The 23188-nt window shown below is 37.0% G+C and overlaps 1 protein-coding gene across 5 annotated transcripts in view; it reads left to right on the top strand.

Annotated features, from left to right (window-relative positions):
* The window catches only part of pds5a (PDS5 cohesin associated factor A), a 159604-nt gene that overhangs the window by 30447 nt on the left and 105969 nt on the right, over positions 1–23188 (top strand). For 4 of the 5 annotated variants that reach the window (XM_059989059.1, XM_059989057.1, XM_059989056.1 and 1 more), the window contains exons 3-8: positions 3721–3924; positions 7988–8074; positions 9531–9628; positions 13958–14084; positions 16119–16199; positions 21026–21166. In XM_059989059.1, coding sequence (XP_059845042.1) covers positions 3721–3924; positions 7988–8074; positions 9531–9628; positions 13958–14084; positions 16119–16199; positions 21026–21166 — 738 coding nt within the window. Of the gene's footprint in view, positions 1–3419; positions 3484–3720; positions 3925–7987; positions 8075–9530; positions 9629–13957; positions 14085–16118; positions 16200–21025; positions 21167–23188 lie in introns of all 5 variants that reach the window. The other variant, XM_059989058.1, reaches the window with a different exon arrangement.

The following is a 23188-nucleotide window of genomic DNA, read 5'->3' as shown; positions in this document are numbered from 1 at the left end:
CAGCAATTGCAGTGTTTTCTGAGATTAAATTGCAAAACACAAGATTGTTTCATCCCAAAGAAGCAGTGGTATTATAAAGGAGGATGAGGCAACCGTGGCTACAAGGGAAGTCATAGACAGCATAGAAGCAAAAGAGAGGGCATACAATATTTTAAAAATTAGCAGGAAGCTAGAGAATCTGGAAGCTTTTTTTTAAAAAAGTGGGAAAATGGATTAAGTATGAAGGTAAGTAGCTGACAATATAAAAGCAGGTACTAAATTTTCTTTCAGGTGAGTAAAGAGTAAAATAAAAGCAAGAGTGGTATTGAACCATTGGAAAATGACACTGGGCAAATAATGGGGAACAAAGAAATGGTCGATGAAATGAATAAGTACTTGTGTCATTTTTTTTACTGTAGAAGACACCAAAAATTTGAGAGTCTGAGGGAGTGTGATAATTGAGTGGATGAAGAATTGAGTACTATCATTAATACTGAGAAGAAACTGCTTGGAAAACTGAAAGGCATGGTGGTGGTCAAGTCATCTGGACCAGAAAGATTATACTTCTGAGTCCTGAAGGAGGTAGCTGAAGGGATTGTAGAGGCATTAGTAGTGATCTTTTAAGAATCACTGCAGTCAGGAATGGTTTCAGAGTACTGGAAAATAGCAAATGTCACTCTACTTTTTCAGAAAATTATAGACCTTTAAGCCTGTTTGCAGTGGTAGAGAGATTTTGGAGTCCCATTGTTAAGGATGAGGTTTCAGTGTACTTGGAAGCATATGAAATAGGCCAAGGTCAGATGGTTTCCATAAGGGAAGATTTTGCCTGTGACAAATCTATTGAAATTTTTAAGGAAATAACAGGCAGGGAAGACGAAGAGTTGGTGGACGTTGTTTATTTGGACTTTCAGAAGACTTTTGACAAGGTGTCGCACATGAGGCTGCTAAAGAAGATTGAAGCTCATGGTGTTACAGGAAAGACACTACCATGGTTAAAAGATTGGCTGATTGGCGGAAGGAGAAGAGTGGGAATAAAGTGAACCTTTTCAGATTGGCTGCCAGTGACTGGTGGTATTCTGCAGGGAATGTAAGGTCATATGTTTTGGTACAAGGTATAAATTTGTTTTCTAAATGGGAAGCAAATTTAAAACAATGTACACAAAGTGCTGAAGAAACTCAGTAGGTCAGGCAGCGTCTATGGAAATTAATAAATAGTGACGTTTTGGGCCAAGACCCTTCATCAGGACTGTAAAGGTAGGGGGTAGATGTCAAAGTAAAATGGTGGGGGCTGGAGGAGGAGGACACACTAAAAGGTGATAGGTAATGCCACTTGGGTGGGGGAGAGGGAGATGAAGAAAGAGACTGGGAAGTGATTGGTAGAAAAGACAAAGGGCTGGAGAAGAAGGATTCTTCAACGTGAGCAGAGTGGACGGTAGGAAGGGAAGGAGAGGGGCACAAAGGAGGGTTGATTGGCAGGTGAAGATAAGAGGCAAGAGGCGAAAGTAGGGGAAAAGAAGAAGAGGGAAGTGGTGGGAGAAAATTACCGGAAGGAAAAATCAATATTCATGCCATCAGGTTGGAGGCTACTTAGACAAAATATGAGATATTGCTCCTCCATTCTGAGTGAACTCATTGTGCTTGAAGAGGAGGCCGTTGATCACATGTCAGAACAGGACTGGGAATAGGAATTAAAATGATTGGCCACTGGGATATTCTGGTTATTGTGGATGGAATGGATGTGCTCAACATAGCAACCCTCCCAAATTACATCAGGTCTCACTGATGTAGATGAGGCTGCATTGGGAACAGTAGGTACAGAGACGACCCTAACAGATTAACAGGTGAAGTGCTGCCTCACCTTAAAGGACTGCTTTGGACCCTGAGTGGAGGTGAGGGAGGAAGTGAATGGGCACATGTAACTTGCAGGGATACGTGTCAGGAGGGAGATTAGTGGGGATGGATGAATGGGCAAGGGAATAATGGAGGGGGTGATCCCTGTGGAAATCGGATGGGGGTGAGGGGAAGATATTAAAAATTCAGAAATTGGAGGTGCAGAGGGACTTGGGAGCCCTAGTGCAAGATTTTCTTAAGGCTAACCTGAAGATTGAGATGGTAGTATGGAAGGCAAATAAAATATTAGCATTAATTTCGAGAGGACCAGAATAGAAAACCTACGACTTGTAATGCTGAGACAACATTTAGAGTATTATGAGCAGTTTTGGCCCTATATCTAAGGAAGGATGTGCTGATGTTGGAGAGGGTCCAGATGAGGTTTAGAGAACGAAAGGATTAATATATGAAAAGTGTTTGGCCCTGAGCCTATACTTGCTGGATTTGATAGTGGGGGTGGGGGGGCGGGCGGGAATCTTATTGCAACCTACCAAATGTTGAAAGTCTGGTTAGAATGAATGTGGAGAGGATATTTCCAGGAGTAAGGATGTCTGGTACCAAAGGGCACAGCCTTAGAATAAAAGGAATCACTTTGTGACAGGAAGGAATTTCTTTAGCCAGAGAGTGGTGAATCACTGGAATTCATCTCCATAGATATCCTGGAGGCCAAGTCATTGGGTGGAGTTTGATGTGTTCTTGATTAGTGAGAGTGTCTAAGATTATAGGGCAAAGGCAGGAGAATGGAATTGAAAGCCATGAACGAATGACAGAGCAGATTCAGTGAGCTGAATGCCCTAATTTTGCTCCTGTGTCTCAAATTCAGGTTTATTATCACTGACATATTATAAATTTTTTACGGTAGCAATACAGTGTAACACATTGTTAACAAAATAAATAGTGTAAATGAGGAATAGTGATAGTGTGCACAGACTGTTCAGTAATCTGATGAAGAGCGGGAAGAAGCTGTTCCTAAATTGTGGTCTTAAAAGTACGTGGTCAGGTTTCTGTACCTTCTCCTTGATGGTAGTAATGAGAAGAGGGCAGGTCCTGGACTGCGTGAGTCTTTAATGATAGATGCCACTTTCTTGAGGCACCATTGTTTGAAGATGTCCTTGATGGGGTGGATGGACCCTAACAGATTAACATGTGAAGTGTGGATTTGGCTTGTAATCTTATGGGTCACTTTTTTATAATTTTTCCATAGCTTTAATGCGAGTCTACCATCTGAGATCTCTTCTCACTTCTTAACCTTATAAGTTTATGCATTCTGTTCTGGATTTGAGGACATCATTCTCACAGCAGTGAATTATTCACTGCCACACTCATCATTTAATTCCACCCTTTCTTTCCAGAGTATCTTGTTTCCATGAGTATTTTGTATCAAATTTCGAGATGCAAATTTATATAATCATCTGAGGAATTTTTTTTAGCCTAGTCATTACTTAAATAACCCAACCATTTATAATTCAAATGGAGATATTAATCATGGTTTACTTTGAAGGGCTGGGCAAAAGAGAAAAGAACTGACATTTGTCATTTGGTGTTAATAGGAAAGATGCTGACCATTGTGGAGAACATGGGATTCTATGTAGAATTTGTGACAGATAAGACATGGTAGGATGTTCTGATTTAAAGTACGTGATTCTAAATCTTAAAGTGAGATTTGAAACTCAAAGATTGTTATTTTTCTTTGGCATATATACACTACTTCAATAAAAATTTAAAATTTCATGAACAATTGGTATATTTAGGAATTTGTTTCTATTTTCATTTTCCATCATTTGTCAAGCAAATAGCTTGCACTTAATTTGGAAATAAGAATTTGACATTGTGTTCATTATTACTGTGCAGATGGTGGTTAAAACATTCATGGATATGGACCAGGACTCTGAAGATGAAAAACAACAATATCTTCCATTGGCCTTGCACTTGGCTTCAGAGTTCTTTCTCAGGAATCCCAACAAAGATGTACGTCTGCTTGTGGCATGCTGTTTGGCTGATATCTTCAGAATTTATGCACCAGAAGCTCCTTACACATCTCATGACAAACTGAAGGTGAATCGTGATTGCTATAGTTAAATATGGATGCACATTTGTTCAGTTATGTGATACATTATTCATTTTAAGGTTTCAGATGTTTAATTTAGCAAGTAAATTTCTACCTCCCCTACCACAATGCCTGCAATTCTGAGGGGCTCAGTACTTTAATTTGTTGTTTTGCTTAAGTACATCACTTGGGCAGTTCTCCTTCAGTTAAAGGGAAGGGACTGAAGCAGACAGAAGGTAAGAGCTTGTGATTTATATATCAGTTATTTTTATTTTTATATCTATAAAAAGTTTTATATTTGGTTTTCACTGATGTCCTGAGATAAATTTGCTAGTATTGCTTGTCTGTATGGCCTCGTTTGTGCTGAGTTTTATAATTATTTATAATCTGTGCCTATTTTGGCAGAGTTAAAAGCATATTGAAAAATTTGTTCAGATTGGTAAGTGGATGAGCAATTGAGTGTCACTGGCAAGCAAGTCTAACATTCATTGCCCTTCATAATTTTCAAGAACCCATGAAAAGCATCTGGCCCAGGTTGGTTACCTGGCCAAATACTAAAGACCTGTGCTGGTCAACTGGCTGGAGTGTGACTGAGATCTTTTAACCTCCACTTCGGCAGACTGCTTCAAGCACCCTTTACAGCCTTTACAGCCCAAGAAGAATGTGGTAACTTGCCTAGATGACTGTCGTCCAGTAGCATTTACATCCACAGTGATTAAATGTTTTCAGAGATTGGTGATGAAACACTAATTCCTGCCTGAGAAGCAACTTGGATCAGCTTCAATTTGCTTACCAAAGCAACAGATCCATAGCAGATGCCATCTCATTTTCTCTTCACTCAACCCTTGAACATCTTGACAGCAAAGATGCGTACATCAGAATGTCTTTACGGACTACAGCTTGGCATTCAGTATCATCCTTCCCTCAAAACTAATCAAAAAGCTTCAAGACTTTGGCCTCAGTACCTTGTGCAATTGGATCCTTGATTTCCTGACTTGCAGATCCAATCAGTTCAGATCGGCAACAATATATCCTCCACAATCTCCATTAGCACAGCTGCAGCACAAGGCTGTGTGCTCTACACTTATGACTGTGTGGCTAAGTTCAGCTCCAGTGCCATATTCAAGTTTGCTGACAGCACTGTCATAAGCTGAATCAAAGGTGGTGACAAATCAGCATATAGAGGGGAGATTGAAAATCAGCTGAGTGCTGCCAGAACAACAACCTCTTACTCAATGTCAGCAAGACCGAGGAACTGATTATGGCTTCAGGAGAGGAAACACAGGTCCATGAGCCAGCTCTCATTAGAGAAACTTCTGTAAATGTGTAGTGGTAAGTATATCGAGGGCTGCATCATAGCCTGGTATGGAAACACCAAAGTCCATTGAATGGAAAATCCTACAAAAATGAGTGGGCACAGTTCAGTCCATCACAGGTAAAGCCTTCCCAACCATGAGCACATCTACATGAAACGTTGCCGGAAAGCCACATCAATCATTAGGGAAACCCATCACCCAGGTCATGCTTGCTTCTCACTGCTGCTATTGGAAAATAGGTACATGAGCCTCAGGGCTCACATCACCAGGTTCAGGAAGTTTTACCCCTCAACCATTAAGCTCTTGAACAAAAAGGGATAACTTCACTCAACTTGCCCCATTGTTGAAATGTTTCCACAACCAATGGACTCACTTTCAAGGAGTCTTCATCTCACGTTCTCGATTATTTATTGTTTATTATTTTTTACTTTTTGTACTTGCACAGTTTGTTGTCTTTTGCACACTGATTGAACCCCCAAGTTGATGCGGTCTTTCAGATTGATTCTGTTATGGATGTATTGAGTATGCCTGCAAGAAAACTGAGTCTCAGGGTTGTATATGGTGACATACATGTACTTTGATGATAAATTTACTTTGAAATGATGTTCCTTCATGTCTGCTGACTTTGTACTTCCAAATGTTAGAATTTTGTTAGTTTGCAAATTGATGTTGAAGAAAGCTTGATAAGTTGCTGCATTGGACCTTGTAGGTAGTTTTGAATATTTGCTTGGCATGGCGACAATGCCAATGTGAATATTGTAAATTACTTCACACAGTGTTGGAACAAAGTTTATGCAGATAAGTGATGTCTGTACCATTATATTCCTGATATCCCAATAGATGTAAACGAAGCTAGGACAATTAGAAGATGAGTCTCTTGCCAGTCAGTATCCAGCTTTTGCAGCTACATTTACCTATGTGATCCATTTAAGATTTATTTCGGTATTGACTCTCAGTATTTTAGTAGAATTTAGAAACAGAAATGTTGAATATCAAGTGAAACTTTTTTCTCTCACTCCCTTTCTCTTGTTGGAGAATTCATTAATTTGTTGGATTTCCTGATCTATAATTGTTTGGCCCAAGTTCTTAAACCTCTTATTTAGAAAGCAGAAGGTGTGCACTACCTTGCTTGTTATTTCTCTACAAGCACCTTCTGCTCCAACTATGTTGCAGAGTCTGAGGGACTACTTGAAACAAAAGCAAATGGTGTCCCATGTTTCCAAGAATGATATAAATGGGTTACACTTATGGATTTTTAATCATAATGTCCAGGCTACTAAGTCAGAGACAAAACTTTAACGAGAGTAGTCGAAGCATTGAAATTGAAAATTAGTGAATCTGAAGTTAATATTTTAAACATGTGATCATGAAGCACATGGATCACAGTACAGATCTACTTCCTTCATAACCCAAATGAAAGGAAATCACCAATGGTCATATTTGACTATTAATGTTACCAAGGGGTGATTGATAAGTTCGTGACCTAAAGTAGAAGATGAGTTATACAGCTCTCGTTACATGCACATGCAGTTCAACTCTTTGAGTGATTATGCAGGAAGTTTGAAGTTAATAAAGCATCTCCTTCTACCTTAGGCCACAAACGTATCAATCACCCCTGCTGTGGACGCTTTCTGGAGGTCCAAGATCTGTATGCTCCAAGACCGCTGGACTAAGTGTGTAAATGTAGGAGGGGGCTATGTTGAAAAATAAATGTTCTAAGCTTTCTAAAATTTACTCCTACCTTAGGCCACAAACTTACCAATCACCCCTCGTATATTTTAGCATTCATTGCAAACAAATAGGCAATTTGCTGCTTGCCAATTTAGTACTTCAATTTTGATTTCTTGAAGTTTATATTGTATAGTCGGCCCTCCTTATCCGTGGGTTCCGCATGCAAGGATTCAACCAACCACGGATTGGGAAAACCCGGAAGCTCTCTTTCCAGCACTCGTTGTTTGAGCATGTACAGACTATTTTTTCTTGTCATTATTCCCTAAACAATACAGTATAACAACTATTCATATGGCATTTACATTGTATTAGGTATTATAAGTAATCTAGAGATGACTTAAAAATACAGGGTTATGAGAGAGTTCTGTTCCTGAGTCCGTCTTTAAGTCGGATTTGAAGTCGGAATAGATACATCCGGTATTATTTAGCGTCAGTCAAACATTTGTCTTAGTATATAGTATATATTATACCTTTCTATGCATATAAAACACTTAAGAAACGTATGTATTTCAATAATTAAACCACTGCGTTGCTTAGTAATAATCGTAGCTTTCATTGGGGCAGGGTCTTTCACATGCTCTGTTAAAATTGTTCCGATCGTTGACCGACTGTAGCCTAACGTTTTCCAATGACCGACAGCGTTTCACCTCTTTCTGATTACTTCCACTTTATTTTCAATCGTGATCATGATTATTTTTGTGAACTGAAACACTGCGGATTCAGAGCTGCGCCAGGTCCACTACACTGAGACAGGTTAAATAAGGTCCAGGGTTCTGCTGGATCCTAAAGACCACCACACTGAATCAGGTTAAATAAGGGACTTGAGCATCCGTGCTTTTTGATATCCGTGGGGGGGGGGGGGGGGGTCCCAGAACCAGTCCCCTGCAGATAAGGAGGGCCAACTGTATATATTTTGCCACAACTGAAATTAAAAAGCAGCATTTACAGAGCTTTTAAGGAAGCAAAGTAAATTTGCAAGTTTTATTGAATTATTTTTCACCTAAATTTTGTATTTAATTCACAGGACATTTTCATGTTCATTACTCGGCAACTTAAGGGATTGGAGGATACTAAAAGTCCACAGTTTAATAGATATTTTTATTTATTAGAGGTAAGCCATTGCAAACTTTTAAGTAAGTCTGCATTTTGCACTTTACAGTGATTGACCACAAAAAGAATGTTGCTATGAACAAAAATATTACCAAGTTTGAGCTCCAGACTTACTGTGATGAAATATTTGAAGATTCAAAATATTCATTATAATCTTAGCATCACTGGAGTTCACCGCTTCACAGCATGAGAATTAATGGTTTGGAAAGAAAAAATGAGAGGATCTTATGAGACATTTGAAATCAAAAACATCCTAAATATTGCTTAAAAGTAAATTGTCAGAGTATGATCTGAGGGCCTAGACTGATGGAAAAATTAAAATTGATGTCTGAAGTGCTTGCGCCATTGAAATTGAAATTTAAAATAATTGTGAGGGAGCAAATGTGCAGATTGAGAATTCGTTTGGCTGCAAAAGTAGGGTTATAGGTCTTGTATGAGGTTTTTGCATTAAAATGCCTCTTGTTTTAATTACATGCAAATGAATTTACAATAAAAGTAAATTTGTGAGTTATGTTACTGAAATGGATTATTTAACTTAATTATTAATACCACATGTGGTTTCTGTGGATTCAATGAATTTCTAAAGTTCAGTATGTTGGATAAATATGTTGGATAAAAGCAAAATTGGGCAAGTAAAGTATATTTTTTAAAACTTGTATGACTAGGACGAAAGATATAACAAGCATTTTCTGGTTCATCTGAAGTTTGTACCATGTGTAGTTGTGATTTGATTGTTGTATAAAATACCTGTTTGAACCCTTCAGAAGAGTTACCCAACTCTGGAGCAGTGAGTTGTAATTCAAATGAATGGAAAATATAGTGAAAGAGTGGGAGTAACTGCATTGCTCTGATGTGTCAATGTTTTTCTGGTCATTGAAGTCTCTAATTAGAAATAATTTGCTATTAACTTCATTTTCTCTTAACTTTTTTAATTGTCCTTTGCACTGTATGGTTCATAGTTGCTTTTCATAGCTCTTCCAATTTTCTGTTCTTTTTTATTAATGTATATTTTCTTTTAACTTCATTTGTTGATCCTTTCCAGTCTATCCAAATGTGTCTAGGTAATATCATCTAGTGACCTTTTCACTGTTAGCTCAACTTGCATCTTTGGTTGATTTCCCGTTGCTTTGAAGTTTCCTGTACTTAAATTTTAAAGTGTTGGTTTCATTATTTCATATTATTTTATAGCATATTGTCAGTTTTGTCTAGAACTTTTAAGTTGATTTAAGCAGGACTCCAGATGTTAGCCATATTTTGTATAAAATTCTAGGCAGCATATTTGAAAACTGAATAAAATTCAAGTGTTATGTATGCTTTACTTCATCTAAAATTATTTTGGAATACAAATTTGAATCTTATGAAAGTCTGCACTAGACACATTATTGATATTTAATAACATGTTATCTTAATTATACACTTGGTAAGTGAAAACTAGTTAACATTGTTCTGTTTAATAGAATCTGGCATGGGTAAAGTCCTACAACATCTGTTTTGAACTTGAAGATTGTAATGAAATCTTTATACAGCTCTTCAGGACCCTGTTTTCAGTGATAAAGTAAGTTACTTGAGTATCTATAAAAAGAGTTTTGTTTTTCTTAGTAGCCTTTTAATGGTGCAGAATAATAGTTTGGCATATTTTCTTTTGCTGCTTGTAATTTTTCATCATAATGTCAATTATGTGCGTGTGTGTGTGTATGTATATGTGTATTAGTTTCCTAATGTTCTGAATGGTGCTATAACTCCCTTCTTCTCTAATATTAATTTGTACTTGTTCACTGAAGCCAGTGTGAAACTCTCTTGCGAAGAGATTTTGTTTTGATTTCCCAGTTAAATGTGTTGGGATGATAGGCTTTGGGAACCTAAGAGGCTTCAGTTTCTAATGAATGCAGCGAGAAGTTGTATCAGTGGTGTAGTGCACATCAAGCCAGGTCTTTGGGCTAATGATAGGGTAATAAGTCTGTTATCTTGTCTATTCAGAGTCAAGCTTGTTGTCAGGTGTACAAGTACATGTATGCACAGATACAAAGAGCAAGTTATTTGCAGCAGCATGGTAGGCATGTATAAGCACTATTCATAGGAAAAAGAAAGTATAAATTATGCACAATTTTTACAAGAAACACAATTAAAACAAAAAGTACATTTTTTTAACATGAAGTGATTAGAGTGGCCATAGTGTTGCTAAACTGTAGAGGAGATTAGGGTTTTTGCCAGTTGGTTCAAGTGCTGAATGGTGGAAGGGAAGTAGCTGTTCTTGAACCTGGTGGTGTGAGCTTTCAGGCTTCTGTGCCTGTTTTGCCTAATGGTATTTGTGAAAAGATGACATGGCCCAGGTGGCAGGGATCTTTGAAAATAGATGTTGCCATCTAGAGTCAGCATCTTCAATAGATACTAGCAGTGGTGGGCAGGGAAGTGCCCGTGATGTATTGGGAAGAAACCACTACTCCTTGCAGCTTCTCTATGTTCCTGTGCATTAAAATTGTCATACTAGACCACAATGTAACCAGTCATATTTTCAACAGTACACCTGCAGAAGTTTGTTAGTGTTCGATAAGCCCAGCCCCCTTACCCTCCTAAGAAACAAAACTTTCATTGATCATTGTTTGCAATACATGTTCTGAAGAACATTTGAGATCAGGCTTAGCAGTATGTTTAGATAATTTTACCCTGAGTCTCCTTTTTAGTTGAAATACCAGTTGAAATTGCCCTTTGCAGTTTGGGAGTATAACTCTTAAATATTACTCTTGGGTCACACAATTTATGTAATATTCTCAGAAAGTTAAAGTTTTGGAACATTAGAAAGGTCATACTCCAGACCACTCTTGCAGAGGTTAACAACCACAAAGCGTACTTATTAACATTTGCAACTTCACCTAAAATAATCACTGTTGCACAAACAGCATTCAGTCTATTAAAGTTCCATTTTCCACAATTACTTTTCAAGTGTAGGAGACAACTTTGCAGTTTACTGGCATGATTGTTTAAACTTTATTGGATTAAGTTTCAGTTCTGTGTGACTGCATAAGTTAGGGTTCCCTAAAATATATAAAATGCTAGTGGCATGAACCTCTTTTTTTGGAAGCTGTGTAACTCAGAAGGTTTGAATAAATCTGGTTGTAAGTCGTAGAAAATCAAAACTGTGAATACTGCATCTTAACATCAAAACAATGCTGGAATTACTCAACATGTCAAGCAGCATTGGTGGGAAAAGAAACAGTTAATGTTTCAGGTCAATGGTCTTTCATCAGAACCAGGAAAATGAGAAAGCAAATTAATTGTAAGTGAGAAAAGGGGTGGGAGAGAGGACAAAGGAAAACAGAATATTTTTTGGCTGACTAGACTTGTCCACATCATCCTCATGTTTCTAGACCCATCTGGTTAGTAACAGCGAGCAGGAAAGGGAAAACAAAGGGACCTTTTAAAGTTGTGAAATGGAATTGAGCTGTTGCTGAATTCTTAAACCTAAAGGAGAATATTGGAAATGCTTAGTAGATAAGGCTGTGCCTACGAAGATTATTAGAGACAGATAATCTTGCAATAGACCTGGCCAGTTTTGATACCATAACAAATCGTGCTATTTTTGTTGTTATTAAGATCACTTAATTCCTTCATTAATACCGTGAATTAAATAATATATTTATCTAAGCCAATTCTCAGTGTAATGATCCACTGTGTAACTGTGCTATATCCAGTCATCCAGTTTAATCCGTTTAACATTGTCTTATAATTACATTAAAACTATATTGAGATACCTTCAGATAAACTTTGAGCATGTTGGAAGATAAGATTGAAAGCATGACTGTTGGTTGATCCGTTGCTTATGCATGTAAGCAAAACTTTAGTTGTTACTTAAAGTAATTTTAAATGCTTTGTTCTTAAAAGTTGAATAAAAGAAAAAATTGCATTTCTTTCTCTTTGCATTTTTTACTTAGTTTGAACTCTGTGTATGTGCTGAGTACTAAACATTTGAGGGACAAGATGAAGAAAAAGTTGTCCAGATTTTTGAAAATAATGGGATTAGTAATTTTGTTTCATATCATTTGGGCTTCTCTTGGCCCCAAGTATAGAATGGGACATTGGAATATGCAAGCATAATGCGATGAGATAGTCATTTAAAATTATTCATCTTGGTGCTCATTTTTGTGATTGATGTCTGATAGTAACATGTAATTTGTTTTGCAAATAAATCAGATACAGCTTGAATTACTAATTTTTCAATGTGAATGAGTGTCAGTAAACTTCATGAAATTGGAATTCATACATCTGCATGTCTACCAGCACAAGTGCAACATGAAGGGTATTTCACCAGTTAACATTACCCATCAGCCCAACTTTGAAGCCATGCTTTCTTGTTGTGCACTTTTCATTAACAAGGATAAATTTCTGTTATTCATCTATTAGCTTTGATAAGAGGTTTTTTTTTGCATTTAAAATAACAAAGCTGAATGGACTGGTGGGCGCACACTGCATCTTAAGAAGGTGGCACCATTGGCAATTTTTATCGGGCGTACCTAAATTAGTCTTGTCACACTGTTCCTTAATTGGTCTCAAGCAGGGTGATCTCAGTAAGGCAGCAAAGTAGTCTTTGGCCTGCTACTGGTAGTGGAATTTTACCAGTTCAGCTTCGTCCTCTTAAGATATTCATGTACTCAAGTGGTGAATGTAAAATTTGTGTACTTTTTTCAAATCATAGTTTGGCAGCCTTCAAGTTGGCTTTCATTTTAATTTAATGTAACCACAATAATCTCAGTATCATATTAAAAAAAAGAGTTTAAATAGATCTTTTCTAGAATATTTTGACTGTAATATATTTCTTTTTAAAGTGATTTAGCAATTATGGTCTTTAATGATTTCATTTCATATACAATATATTATCAATAGTTTAAAATAACATTGATTGGAAAATCTATCCTTCCGCCACTTAATATCAGACCTTCTAGGAGTTCATACAATGTAGTGAAATGAAATCTAATTTATTTTGCTTTTTGGTGATGCTGTGTGCCATAACAAACTTATCAGTTATCATTTGTCCAGCTGGGTATGGAATCTATTATTGTAGTTTTGTTTATTATTCTAGGGATTTTTTTTGGTTTTGAAAGTCGTGTTTTTACCTAAACAAAATTCACTGTTACATAACAGTTTATGGCCCTCATCATTTATATAACCTCCTGTTTTGCCAGGTGTCAGACAAGGTTTGCTTTGGTCAATTTTGCAACAGAGTCTATTTAAAATCCATTGAAACAATTAATGATACAGAAATGTCTTTCCTCAAAAGTAGTATAATTTCAGTAAAATGCAGTGAGTTCAGAGTGGTCAAATGGAAATTATGTGACTATATTTACTTCAGGCAGTACTCTTAATGGTTTTAACTGATGATAAATTTAATCAGTTAACTTAAAGTAAGCTTCAGCATTAGGAAAACTGGTTGATTCTTTTCCCTTAATGTTAAAACTAATCCATTCTGTTTCTATCAAGTAGTAAGGCATATTTGCATGATAAAATTCAATTCAACAAATACATTGACTATTGAACATGCATTTAAATAAATACTGTTATACGTAAAGTTTTTGTTTCAATAGCACTGTCACAGGTCTCTTGAGGAAGCAATGAAACAGAAATTCTGTTATCATGAAGTACTCTGATATCCCTTTTGGCGAATGAGGAGCAGCTCTATGCACCCTAAGATACATTACCATAACCAGTAAGAATGAATGTGCAGAGGCTATGAGGAGAGAGTAACAGAATGGAAAAAGCTGGATTGCTCTTTTAAAGAGCCAATTTGAACTCAGCAGGTCAACTGGTCTCCTTCCACACTGTGACCATTCTATGATTCTGTAGTTGAGGCAGATTCAATTGAACTAACCATTTTAACATACTCCTATCTCAGCAACAGCCACAATCAGAAGGTTCAGATGCATATGTTGGACTTGATGAGTTCTATCATCATGGAAGGAGATGGAGTAACTCAGGACCTACTGGACTCCATTCTTATCAACCTTATTCCTGCACACAAGGTTTGTTTCTTGACCAAAATATTTTTAAGGTGATCCAGAATAATTCCAAGAAAATTAACATAACTGTCTGATTAGTAGTTCAAAATGGCAGTTTCCTCCCTCTGCTGTTTCCTGGTAGTGTTAACCAGTATCATACTCTTACTCTTTTCTGATACTTAGCAGATTCTATATCTATATAATTTCTGTATATTTTGGGAAGCCTTTGGCAGGTTTTCTCTTTAGTACTTAAAAAAAAATCACACTTTTTTTGAAATATTGAGAAGTTTTCACAAGGGATTACATATATCAATGCATGAAAAATTGAAACAGGAGAACAGTGAGATTCTCAGACTTGATCTGTCTTTGAGTAGGGGTAAGGCTAATATTTACTTCTGCCACTCTGGTGTATCAGTGTCATATCTCTTGAGTGGCCAACCTTTTGATAGTGGACTCTAGGTCCAGACACCAAAGTAAAAGGGGACATCATCCCTGTCTTTCCCATGACAATCGCTTTATTAATTGTATATATTTCAATGAGATTGCTTCTCATTCTTCCAAACTAGCTTTTACAAACCATTACTCCTTTGGGTAGACAATCAGACCTGTACACAATTTTTCCACATGCGATCTCAGACAGGTTCTTTGTGATTGCAATGGATGTCTTCACTTTTATACTCTTGTCCCTTGTAATAAAAGCTAATGTATATTCTGCCTTTTGAATCCCTAGCGGTACTTGAATTTTAGCTTAAACTGATACACTAAGCAATTTTCAATTGAAAGGTTACTCTGCTTTATTTTAAAATTCAGTTTTAAGAATAAAAATGTTTTATTTACCAATATACATTGTTTATTCAGCTATAAGATAGGTGGTTTGGAGGAGATGTAGTTGGTTGGTGGAAACATTCTTAGAAAATTTTAAGATTTATTGCAAGTTGATTACTATTTGTAAGTTAGTTTTTCAAAAATACCATTGTCATTTTAGGTATTTTTCAGTTTGTCTTCTTTGCATCTTCCATCATAATGTTTTAAAATTAATTTGGATAATTTTCATAGATTAGAGAAATTATGCTGAAAATTTTTTAGATTAAAAATTAATATGTAGCTTATTTTAAAGGATATAACATTGAATTAAGATACAGTTTCAGCATGGTTAACATCAGGAGGCTTTGCACCAGCCAGGAAAGCAGATAGCGTGCCACAGACAGAGTTACTGCATCATAGCTGCAGTGACCCACAGTGAGAATGAAAAATTGGATTAACTTTAGAGCTGGTGTAGATTTAACGGGTTGATTGGCCTTTTCTGTGTGTATGTCTTTCTGACTAAGAGGAAGTAACTGGACTGAGTTGTTTTAAAAAATGCTTAAGATTTATGCTTTATAGACTAGACATCTACCCCAGTATAATTTTGTAGAAGCTATATGCCAATGACACAGTTATCCTGTATAATTTTTTTTTAATATAGGTTTGAGACATTTTGAGGAAGGGACCAAAAATCTAAATAAGGGAAAATACTCTTCCCTATTTTTCTTGTGTTGTATGTTGCTATTCCTTTGGCTTTTGGAAGACTCCACTTCTAAAATGTATTATTCCGAATGTGTGAAATCCAGAATTTTGTCACTACTGACAATCTGTAATTCAAATTTTATTGTGTTGAGTCTGATCAAGTTTTTAATTGATATTTCATGAGAACTAAACAACATAAGTAAGCTTCAGGATGATATTAACACCGTTTAAGTGTTAATCAGCTATTAAAGCTCAGAGAAAAAATGAACCTGCTTTATATCTTGATGCCTGTGGTAGCTGCTGACTAGGTGGCATTGAGCCATGAGTTTAAGTGATTTGGGAAGAGTACTTGTTCTGAGGGTATATGGTAAAAAATGATTGTTAAGATATTATGAGTTAAAGATGAGCATTTGCATTACCTACAAAAACATTGCTTCATAGATCATATAGTAATGAATAGAAGATGTATATATTTTTGTATCATTACACGTTCAGAATATAGTGTCCACAGTTATAAATATGCACATAATTATGTTATTTTTTAAATTTCAGAACGTGAATAAACAAGCTTATGATTTAGCTAAAGTACTCCTGAAGAGAACTGCTCAAACAATTGAACCATGTATTGCCAGTGTAAGTACTTTGATAATCATATACCAATAAAGTAAAATGCATCTTCATCCCACAAACTCAAGTCTATGACATGTCAAAGTGTTCAGTTTTGATTCTGGCACTTGTAATCTCCATGTCTCAAATATTTGCCTCTTTCAGAATACCCTGCGACTCATTGTGCTCTGTAAACCGGTCCCATCATGTTTGGAACGATAAATCAGCCAACTGGGGCAGTTTTTAAGAATTTTTTTGCTTTCCCTGGTTAGTTGCTGCTTTTACTTTTCTGATCCTTCAGTCTGTGCTAGTAAAATAATTGTTTTAAGTAACTGGGGGGGTTTTTGTCACTCTCCATTCCCTGTTAAATCGGATACAGTTGATCTGGAGTGTTTGGCTATGTCAACTCTTGTTTTTAAATAGAAAAGAAAGAATTCTGCATCTAGATGCCATTTTAATCTGAAATAATCTGAACCAAATTTATCTGGTACTATAGCCCACAATTGCAAAGACTTAACATAATTATAAGAAATCTTTTTTCTTTGTTCATGCCTTTCTTCCTTTAAAGAGGCAGTATTATGAGTAATAGTTTCTTCTTTACCAGCCCTCTCCTATCCTGATGATAGGATCCTTAAATTTGTCACAGAGAAAGCTAGTTTATGTGGTGCAGTTTTCTTCAACTGTAATGTTGGCCTTCAAAAAGGACAAGGTACTCTCCTTGATGCTCCCCTGTTATTGTATTTGCCACTTTTTCCCTACCTGGGTCATGTATTGAAATTGTTCTCCGGACTCCTGTAAGAATGATTTTTGTCCCAGTCCCGAGTACATTTCTATTTTTTAATAAAAATTAGTTCCTTTGTACCTTTTAGCAAACTTGTGGTTTTTCTAATTTATTGTTAAGCAGTAGTCGCTTCTTCTAATTACCATTCTCATTTGTCTATCACTGGTACTTAAGTTATGGAACTTTATCTAACTCAAATTTGTTTTTGAAATTTATCTTGATTTCAGATCACTAAAGCTTTTAACAAGATATTTTTGCTAGTACTGCAGTTATTAAAAACTATCATTATTTTGTACAAAATCAGAATCATATGTCAGACATTTTGTACTTCTAAATAAATTATCATTTACTTTTTTTTTAGTTTCAATGTCTTGTAACTCCCAACTCTTGCATGATTAGTCCCAAACATACATTAATGTTCTTACCCTCACTGTCATTGACTTTAAGTGGCGAAGCTGCAGGACTTTTTAATTTCTTTGGGTGTGGCAATGTCCACAAAATTTAATTTATTTCTCATTTCTTTGTGACAATAATGGACTGTTTTCTTAAGCCATTAACATCATTACATTGATGGCACTTAAAATATATATTTGTGTATGTGTGTTTGTTGGAAAATGTTAGGATTTTGACTGATTGACATTGAACATGTCAGAGGAGAGAGAACAGTATAATTTAACTGATAATTTTAGTTTTATAGGGGGAGGTAATAGAACATACTAGGCATTTGTGCAATGATATTCCTTTTTTTTAAGCTGGACCAAATAGATAATTATGGTGTGCAATTTGAGGGTTTTGTCCAAGAGGCTGCTTATCTACTGTAGTAGGAATTTTAATATTATGTGACATAAATCATGTTTAAATGCTGGCACTTATAATAGTGCTAACCATCAGAGTTAAATAGGGTAATATACTTTGAGTTAGGACTGAAAATGTTTTCATAAAGCAATTCTGCATTTAGCCTGATTTCCCAATATTAAAGTTTAGAAAATTAATGAAATTCCTTTTCTGTTGTCTGGTTGTTCGTTAATAGTTCTCAATTAAGCTTTTAGGAATTTAGAACTATTGCTTGTAGGACAGGTTAGTTCTGTCTTCCATGTTTCTTTAGCCCTATATGGTATCCTTACAAGATTGTATTTTCATTCTGGAGTGTAATTGGTACTCCTGCTACCATAGGCCTTTAATCTCTGCATTGGATGGGTTGATTTTCCACTCCACTGCTAACAGAGAAATAAGGGAGGCCATGGGCTATGCTGTTAAAGATTGAGATGGTATACGCTTCTGGTCTCTATCTTGGTCCAAAGTGCTTGATAGGTATCCCAATTAAGCATGCTGGAAGTTTCATTTATTTGTTGTAAATGGCCTATTGGTTATAAGGGTTTAAATGATGAGGGTGAACCGTACTGAAAGTGAGATTCTACACTGCCAGTACCTCCTGTTGTAAAACAGGCCTTATGCTCCAAATAGGAGATTGGAAAGTGCCTTACTTTTCAACGTATTCAGTCTAGCAGCTATATTCATCATTTAACAAACTTGATTGCCATTAGTACAAGCAAATGTTACTAACTTCGGGGACTGTGGGTTTACTTTTGTTCATGGAATCAGAATAAACCTCACTATATAAGTAGAGTGGCTTTGTGCAGCAGTTACCTCATTGCCATAGAGATTTAAGTTTAATCCTAGTGTCTTGCATACCAAGAGCCTGTATCAATATCATATGGCACAGCCTATTTTCCCTTTGGTTACAAGATGTCCTGAACCACATAGCAGATAATGTTCTTTCAAGTTAATAATTTTAGGTAATTGACCATCAGAAGTGGTTTAGTGTCATCATTAAATTGATAACTTGTAAGTGACTACTGTATCACATTATTGATTTCTTAGTTTTTTTATGAAGTAGACTATCAAATCATTCATAAATGATATTCTGCAGATGCTGGAAAAAACTGATACAAATGGTTCATGAAGAAGATTCACTGCCGTCTTATTCGAGGCATCTCTCTAATGTTTGATAGAAAATTGGCAAATGAGTACTAGCTGGTAAAATTATTGCTTTCTTTGGCTTTTAAATTGGAGGTCAACCATACCAAAAAAAAAATTATTGTAAATCAGTAAACTAAGCATTTTTAAATTGCATTTATTTAATTTTTCACATTTCTTTAAGATATGCCATATTGTGCCATTATAGGCTCAAAACAATCCCACCTCCCCTTTAATTTTCTCAGCAGCTTTTGCTCTCCCAATTGCCTTAATCCCACTGGCTTTCCACTCTGCTTTGGAGCACCAAGACAACAGCAAAACATAGCTCAGTTAGCTGTTTACTGATTATAGTTTGGAGTTCAATGCCATTATCTCCTCAATACCATCATCCACCAGGCTTCTAAACCATACCATCCGCTGCAGCTGGATCCTCAACTTCTTCATCGGGTAATGGGGGAAGTACAAATTGATGATCGCTTCTCATTGACAATCAGCACAGAAACACCTCAAGGATGTGTGCTTAGCCTACTGCTCTACACTCTCTACACTCATGACTTTGTGATTAGATACAGCTCAAATCCATTTATAAACTTGTGGATGCTGCCACTTATTGGTGAAATCTCAGATAGCAACAAACTCACTCAGTGTCAGTGAGACCAGGGAATTGACTGTGAACTTCAGGGAGGTGAAGACAGAAGAACACACACCAGTCTTCAGTGAAGGGTCAGCAGCTTTAAGTTCCTGTGTGTTAATGTCTTGAATGTGTCCTGTGGACCAACATGATGCTATCACGAAGCTGGTATTGCCAGCAATTTGCAGAGATTTGGTATGTCACCAAAGACTCTTGCAAACTTCTGTAGATATATAGATTTTCCCAGGAATGAAATGGCTAACACGAGAGGGCATAGTTTTAAAGTGCTTGGAAGTAGGTACAAAGGGGATGTCGGAGATAACTTTTTCACACAGAGTGATGGGTGTGCAGAATGTACTGCCAGTGACAGTGTTAGAGTTGAATACAATTGGGTCTTTTAAGAGACTCTTAGATAAGTACATGAAGGTTAGAAAAATAGAGAGCTACGTAGTAGGGAAATTCTAGACAGTTTCTGAAGTAGGTTACACGGTTGGCACAACATTGTAGGCCAAAGGGCCTGTAATGTACTGTAAATTTGTATGTTTTATGTTTCATATGCGGTGTGAAGCATTCTAACTGGTTGTGTCACCATCTAGTATGGAGATTCCAATGCACAGGATCACCAGAGGCTGCTGAGGGTTGTAGACACAGTCAGCTCCATCACAGACACAGTCCTCCCCACCACTGAAGACATCTTCAAGCACTGGTGTCTCAAGAAGATGGCATCCCCCACCATCTGAGACATGCCCTTTTCTCATTACTACCATCAGGGAGACAGCACAGGAACCTGGAGGCCCACAGCCTATGGTTCAGGAACAACATCTTTCCCTCTGCCGCAGATTTGAATGGTCTGTGAATCTTTGAACACTATGTCATTATTGCTTTTTTTTTGCACAATTTATTTCTTTTTAAATTTTATGTCCACTGTACTGCTGCTGCAAAACAATAAATGTCAAGTGATATAAGACAGTGATAATAAACCTGATTCTGATCTTCTAGCTTCCACTTTTGGGGCAGTTGCTGTATGTTGTGTCAAAAAGTAGCTGTATTGATGCTAATAAAATTATTTTTTATGCATGCCATTTAGTACTAAGGTTTCTGTTTCAGAAATGGGTTCTTTAATGTCTCTTGCTGTGTAAATCCATTTGAAACTAATGTTTACCATCCATATGCTGCAATAAAACAAATTTTAAAGCAAAAATTGGTTTTGAATAGGGCTTTTAAAACAGCAAATAAGTATTTAATGGGAGAAGCATAGTAGGAAACATGGCAGTACACAGGACGAGCAGTCTTTAGTCAACTACTCTGACTTGCAGTTACTAGATAGAATTGTGTTGAAACTTCCCAAGCATTGTAATTGATATTCGTAATTGTATTATTTGTAAATTTTAATATTTTGTTTCTAATGACCGTCTTTAACTAGTTTCAGCATTTTATATTATTTCTTGGAATTTCTTCCACCAGTTCTTTAACCAAGTGCTAGTTCTGGGAAAGTCTTCCGTCAGTGATTTGTCTGAACATGTTTTTGACCTCATTATGGAGCTTTTCGCAATTGACCCTCATCTGCTGCTCTCAGTAATGCCACAGCTCGAGTTTAAGCTGAAGGTAAGTTTATTTATATTTAAGGATTCATGATTGCAAAGTCAGCTATGCATCTTATGGATGCTAATGTTGAAACAATTTTGATATGGAAAGAATTGTAGTAATATCAACAAATAAAAGGAAAATTCATGTTACATCATTACTAGGCAGGAGCTGAGGAGGGTAGGTGGTGAGCAGTTGTTACTGGGCAAGTGCATATTTGACATGTTGAAGTCATTAAAAGAACAGCTGATCAGAATTCAGGACTGGCATGTTCCAGTGAGGAGGAAAGACAAGGACGGTAGTGGTTGGGAACCTTGAATGTCAAGCAATGTTGTAAATATAGACAAAAAAGAAAAGGAAGCTGAAATCGGACAGAACCTTTAAGAAATACAAATAAAGCAGGAAATAACTCAAAACAGTTGATTAGGAAGGCCAAAAAAAAGATACTATATGGTTTTTTGGGGTAGGATTAGGGAAAATTTATAACTAGGGAAAATTTGTACATGGTAGTCAGGGATTGGGATATGACCATTCAAGGACAAAGTATGGAATTTATGATGATACTAAATGAGGTTTTTGAATCAGTGTTGACCAAGGAGAAGGATGTGTAAGATTGTGAGGATATAGGTTAAGTTGCTATCAAGGAAAAGATCAGGGTGTTGGGTCTCTTGAACATCAAGATGCATAAGTCACTGGGGCTAGGTGAGATCTATATCAGCTTATTAAGAGAGGCAAGACTGTTAGATTGTTGGGCCCTTGACAAAGATCTTTGTATTCCCTCTAGTCCATAGATCAGTTCTCAAAGGATTGGATAGTAGTCAAAGTTGTCGTTTTATTTAACAATTTGACAAGGTACCTCACGATAGGCTTATTCAGAAAGTCTGAAGGCAGGGGATTCAGGAAAGTTTGGCCAGGTGGATTCAGAATTGGCTTGCCTGCAGAAAGCAGAGGGTCATGGTGGAGGGAGTACATTCAGATTGGAGGGTTGTGACTAGGGGTGCCCCACAAGAATCGGTTCTGGGACCTTTACTTTTCGTGATTTTTATTAACGACCTGGATATGGGGGTAGAAGGATGGGTTGGCAAGCTTGCAGATGACACAAAGGTTGGTGGTGGTGTGGATAGTGTAGAGGATTGTCGGAGATTGCAGAGAGACATTGATAGGATGCAGAAGTGGGCTGAGAAGTGGCAGACGGAGTTCAACCTGGAGAAGTGTGAGGTGGTGCACTTTGGAAGGACAAACTCCAAGGCAGAGTACAAAGTAAATGGCAGGATACTTGGGAGTGTGGAGGAGCAGAGGGATCTGGGGGTACGTGTCCGCAGATCCCTGAAAATTGCCTCACAGGTAGATAGAGTAGTTGAGAAAGCTTATGGGAGTGTTAGCTTTCATAAGATGAGGAATAGAGTTTAAGAGTCACAGGTTAATGATGCAGCTCTATAAAACTCTGGTTATGCCACACTTGGAGTACTGTGTCCAGTTCTGGTCACCTCACTAAAGGAAGGATGTGGAAGCATTGGAAAGGGTACAGCGGAGATTTACCAGGATGCTGCCTGGTTTAGAGAGTATGCATTATGATCAGAGATTAAGGGAGCTAGGGCTTTACTCTCTGGAGAGAAGGAGGATGAGAGGAGACATGATAGAGGTATACAAGATATTAAGAGGAATAGAGTGGACAGCCAGTGCCTCTTCCTCAGGGCACCACTGCTCAATACAAGAGGACATGGCTTTAAGGTAAGGGGTGGAAAGTTCAAGGGGGATATTAGAGGACGGTTTTTTGCTCAGAGAATGGTTGGTGCATGGAATGCACTGCCTGAGTCAGTGGGGGAGGTAGATACACTAATGAAATTTAAGGGACTACTAGACAGGTATATGGAGGAATTTAAGGTGTAGAGTTATATGGGAGGCAGGGTTTAAGGGTTGGCACAATATTGTGGGCTGAAAGGCCTGTACTGTGCTATATTGTTCTATGTTTTATGTTCAAGGGCAGCAAGGATAATGCATCTTATATTGGTGGTAGTGAAGCTATTAGAGAGACTCTTAGGA

This window comes from Hypanus sabinus, chromosome 14 (genome assembly GCF_030144855.1).
Source record: "Hypanus sabinus isolate sHypSab1 chromosome 14, sHypSab1.hap1, whole genome shotgun sequence".
NCBI lineage: Eukaryota > Metazoa > Chordata > Chondrichthyes > Myliobatiformes > Dasyatidae > Hypanus > Hypanus sabinus.
The sequence above is the reverse complement of the archived record's forward strand: the minus strand, read 5'-3'. Positions and strand labels throughout refer to the sequence as shown.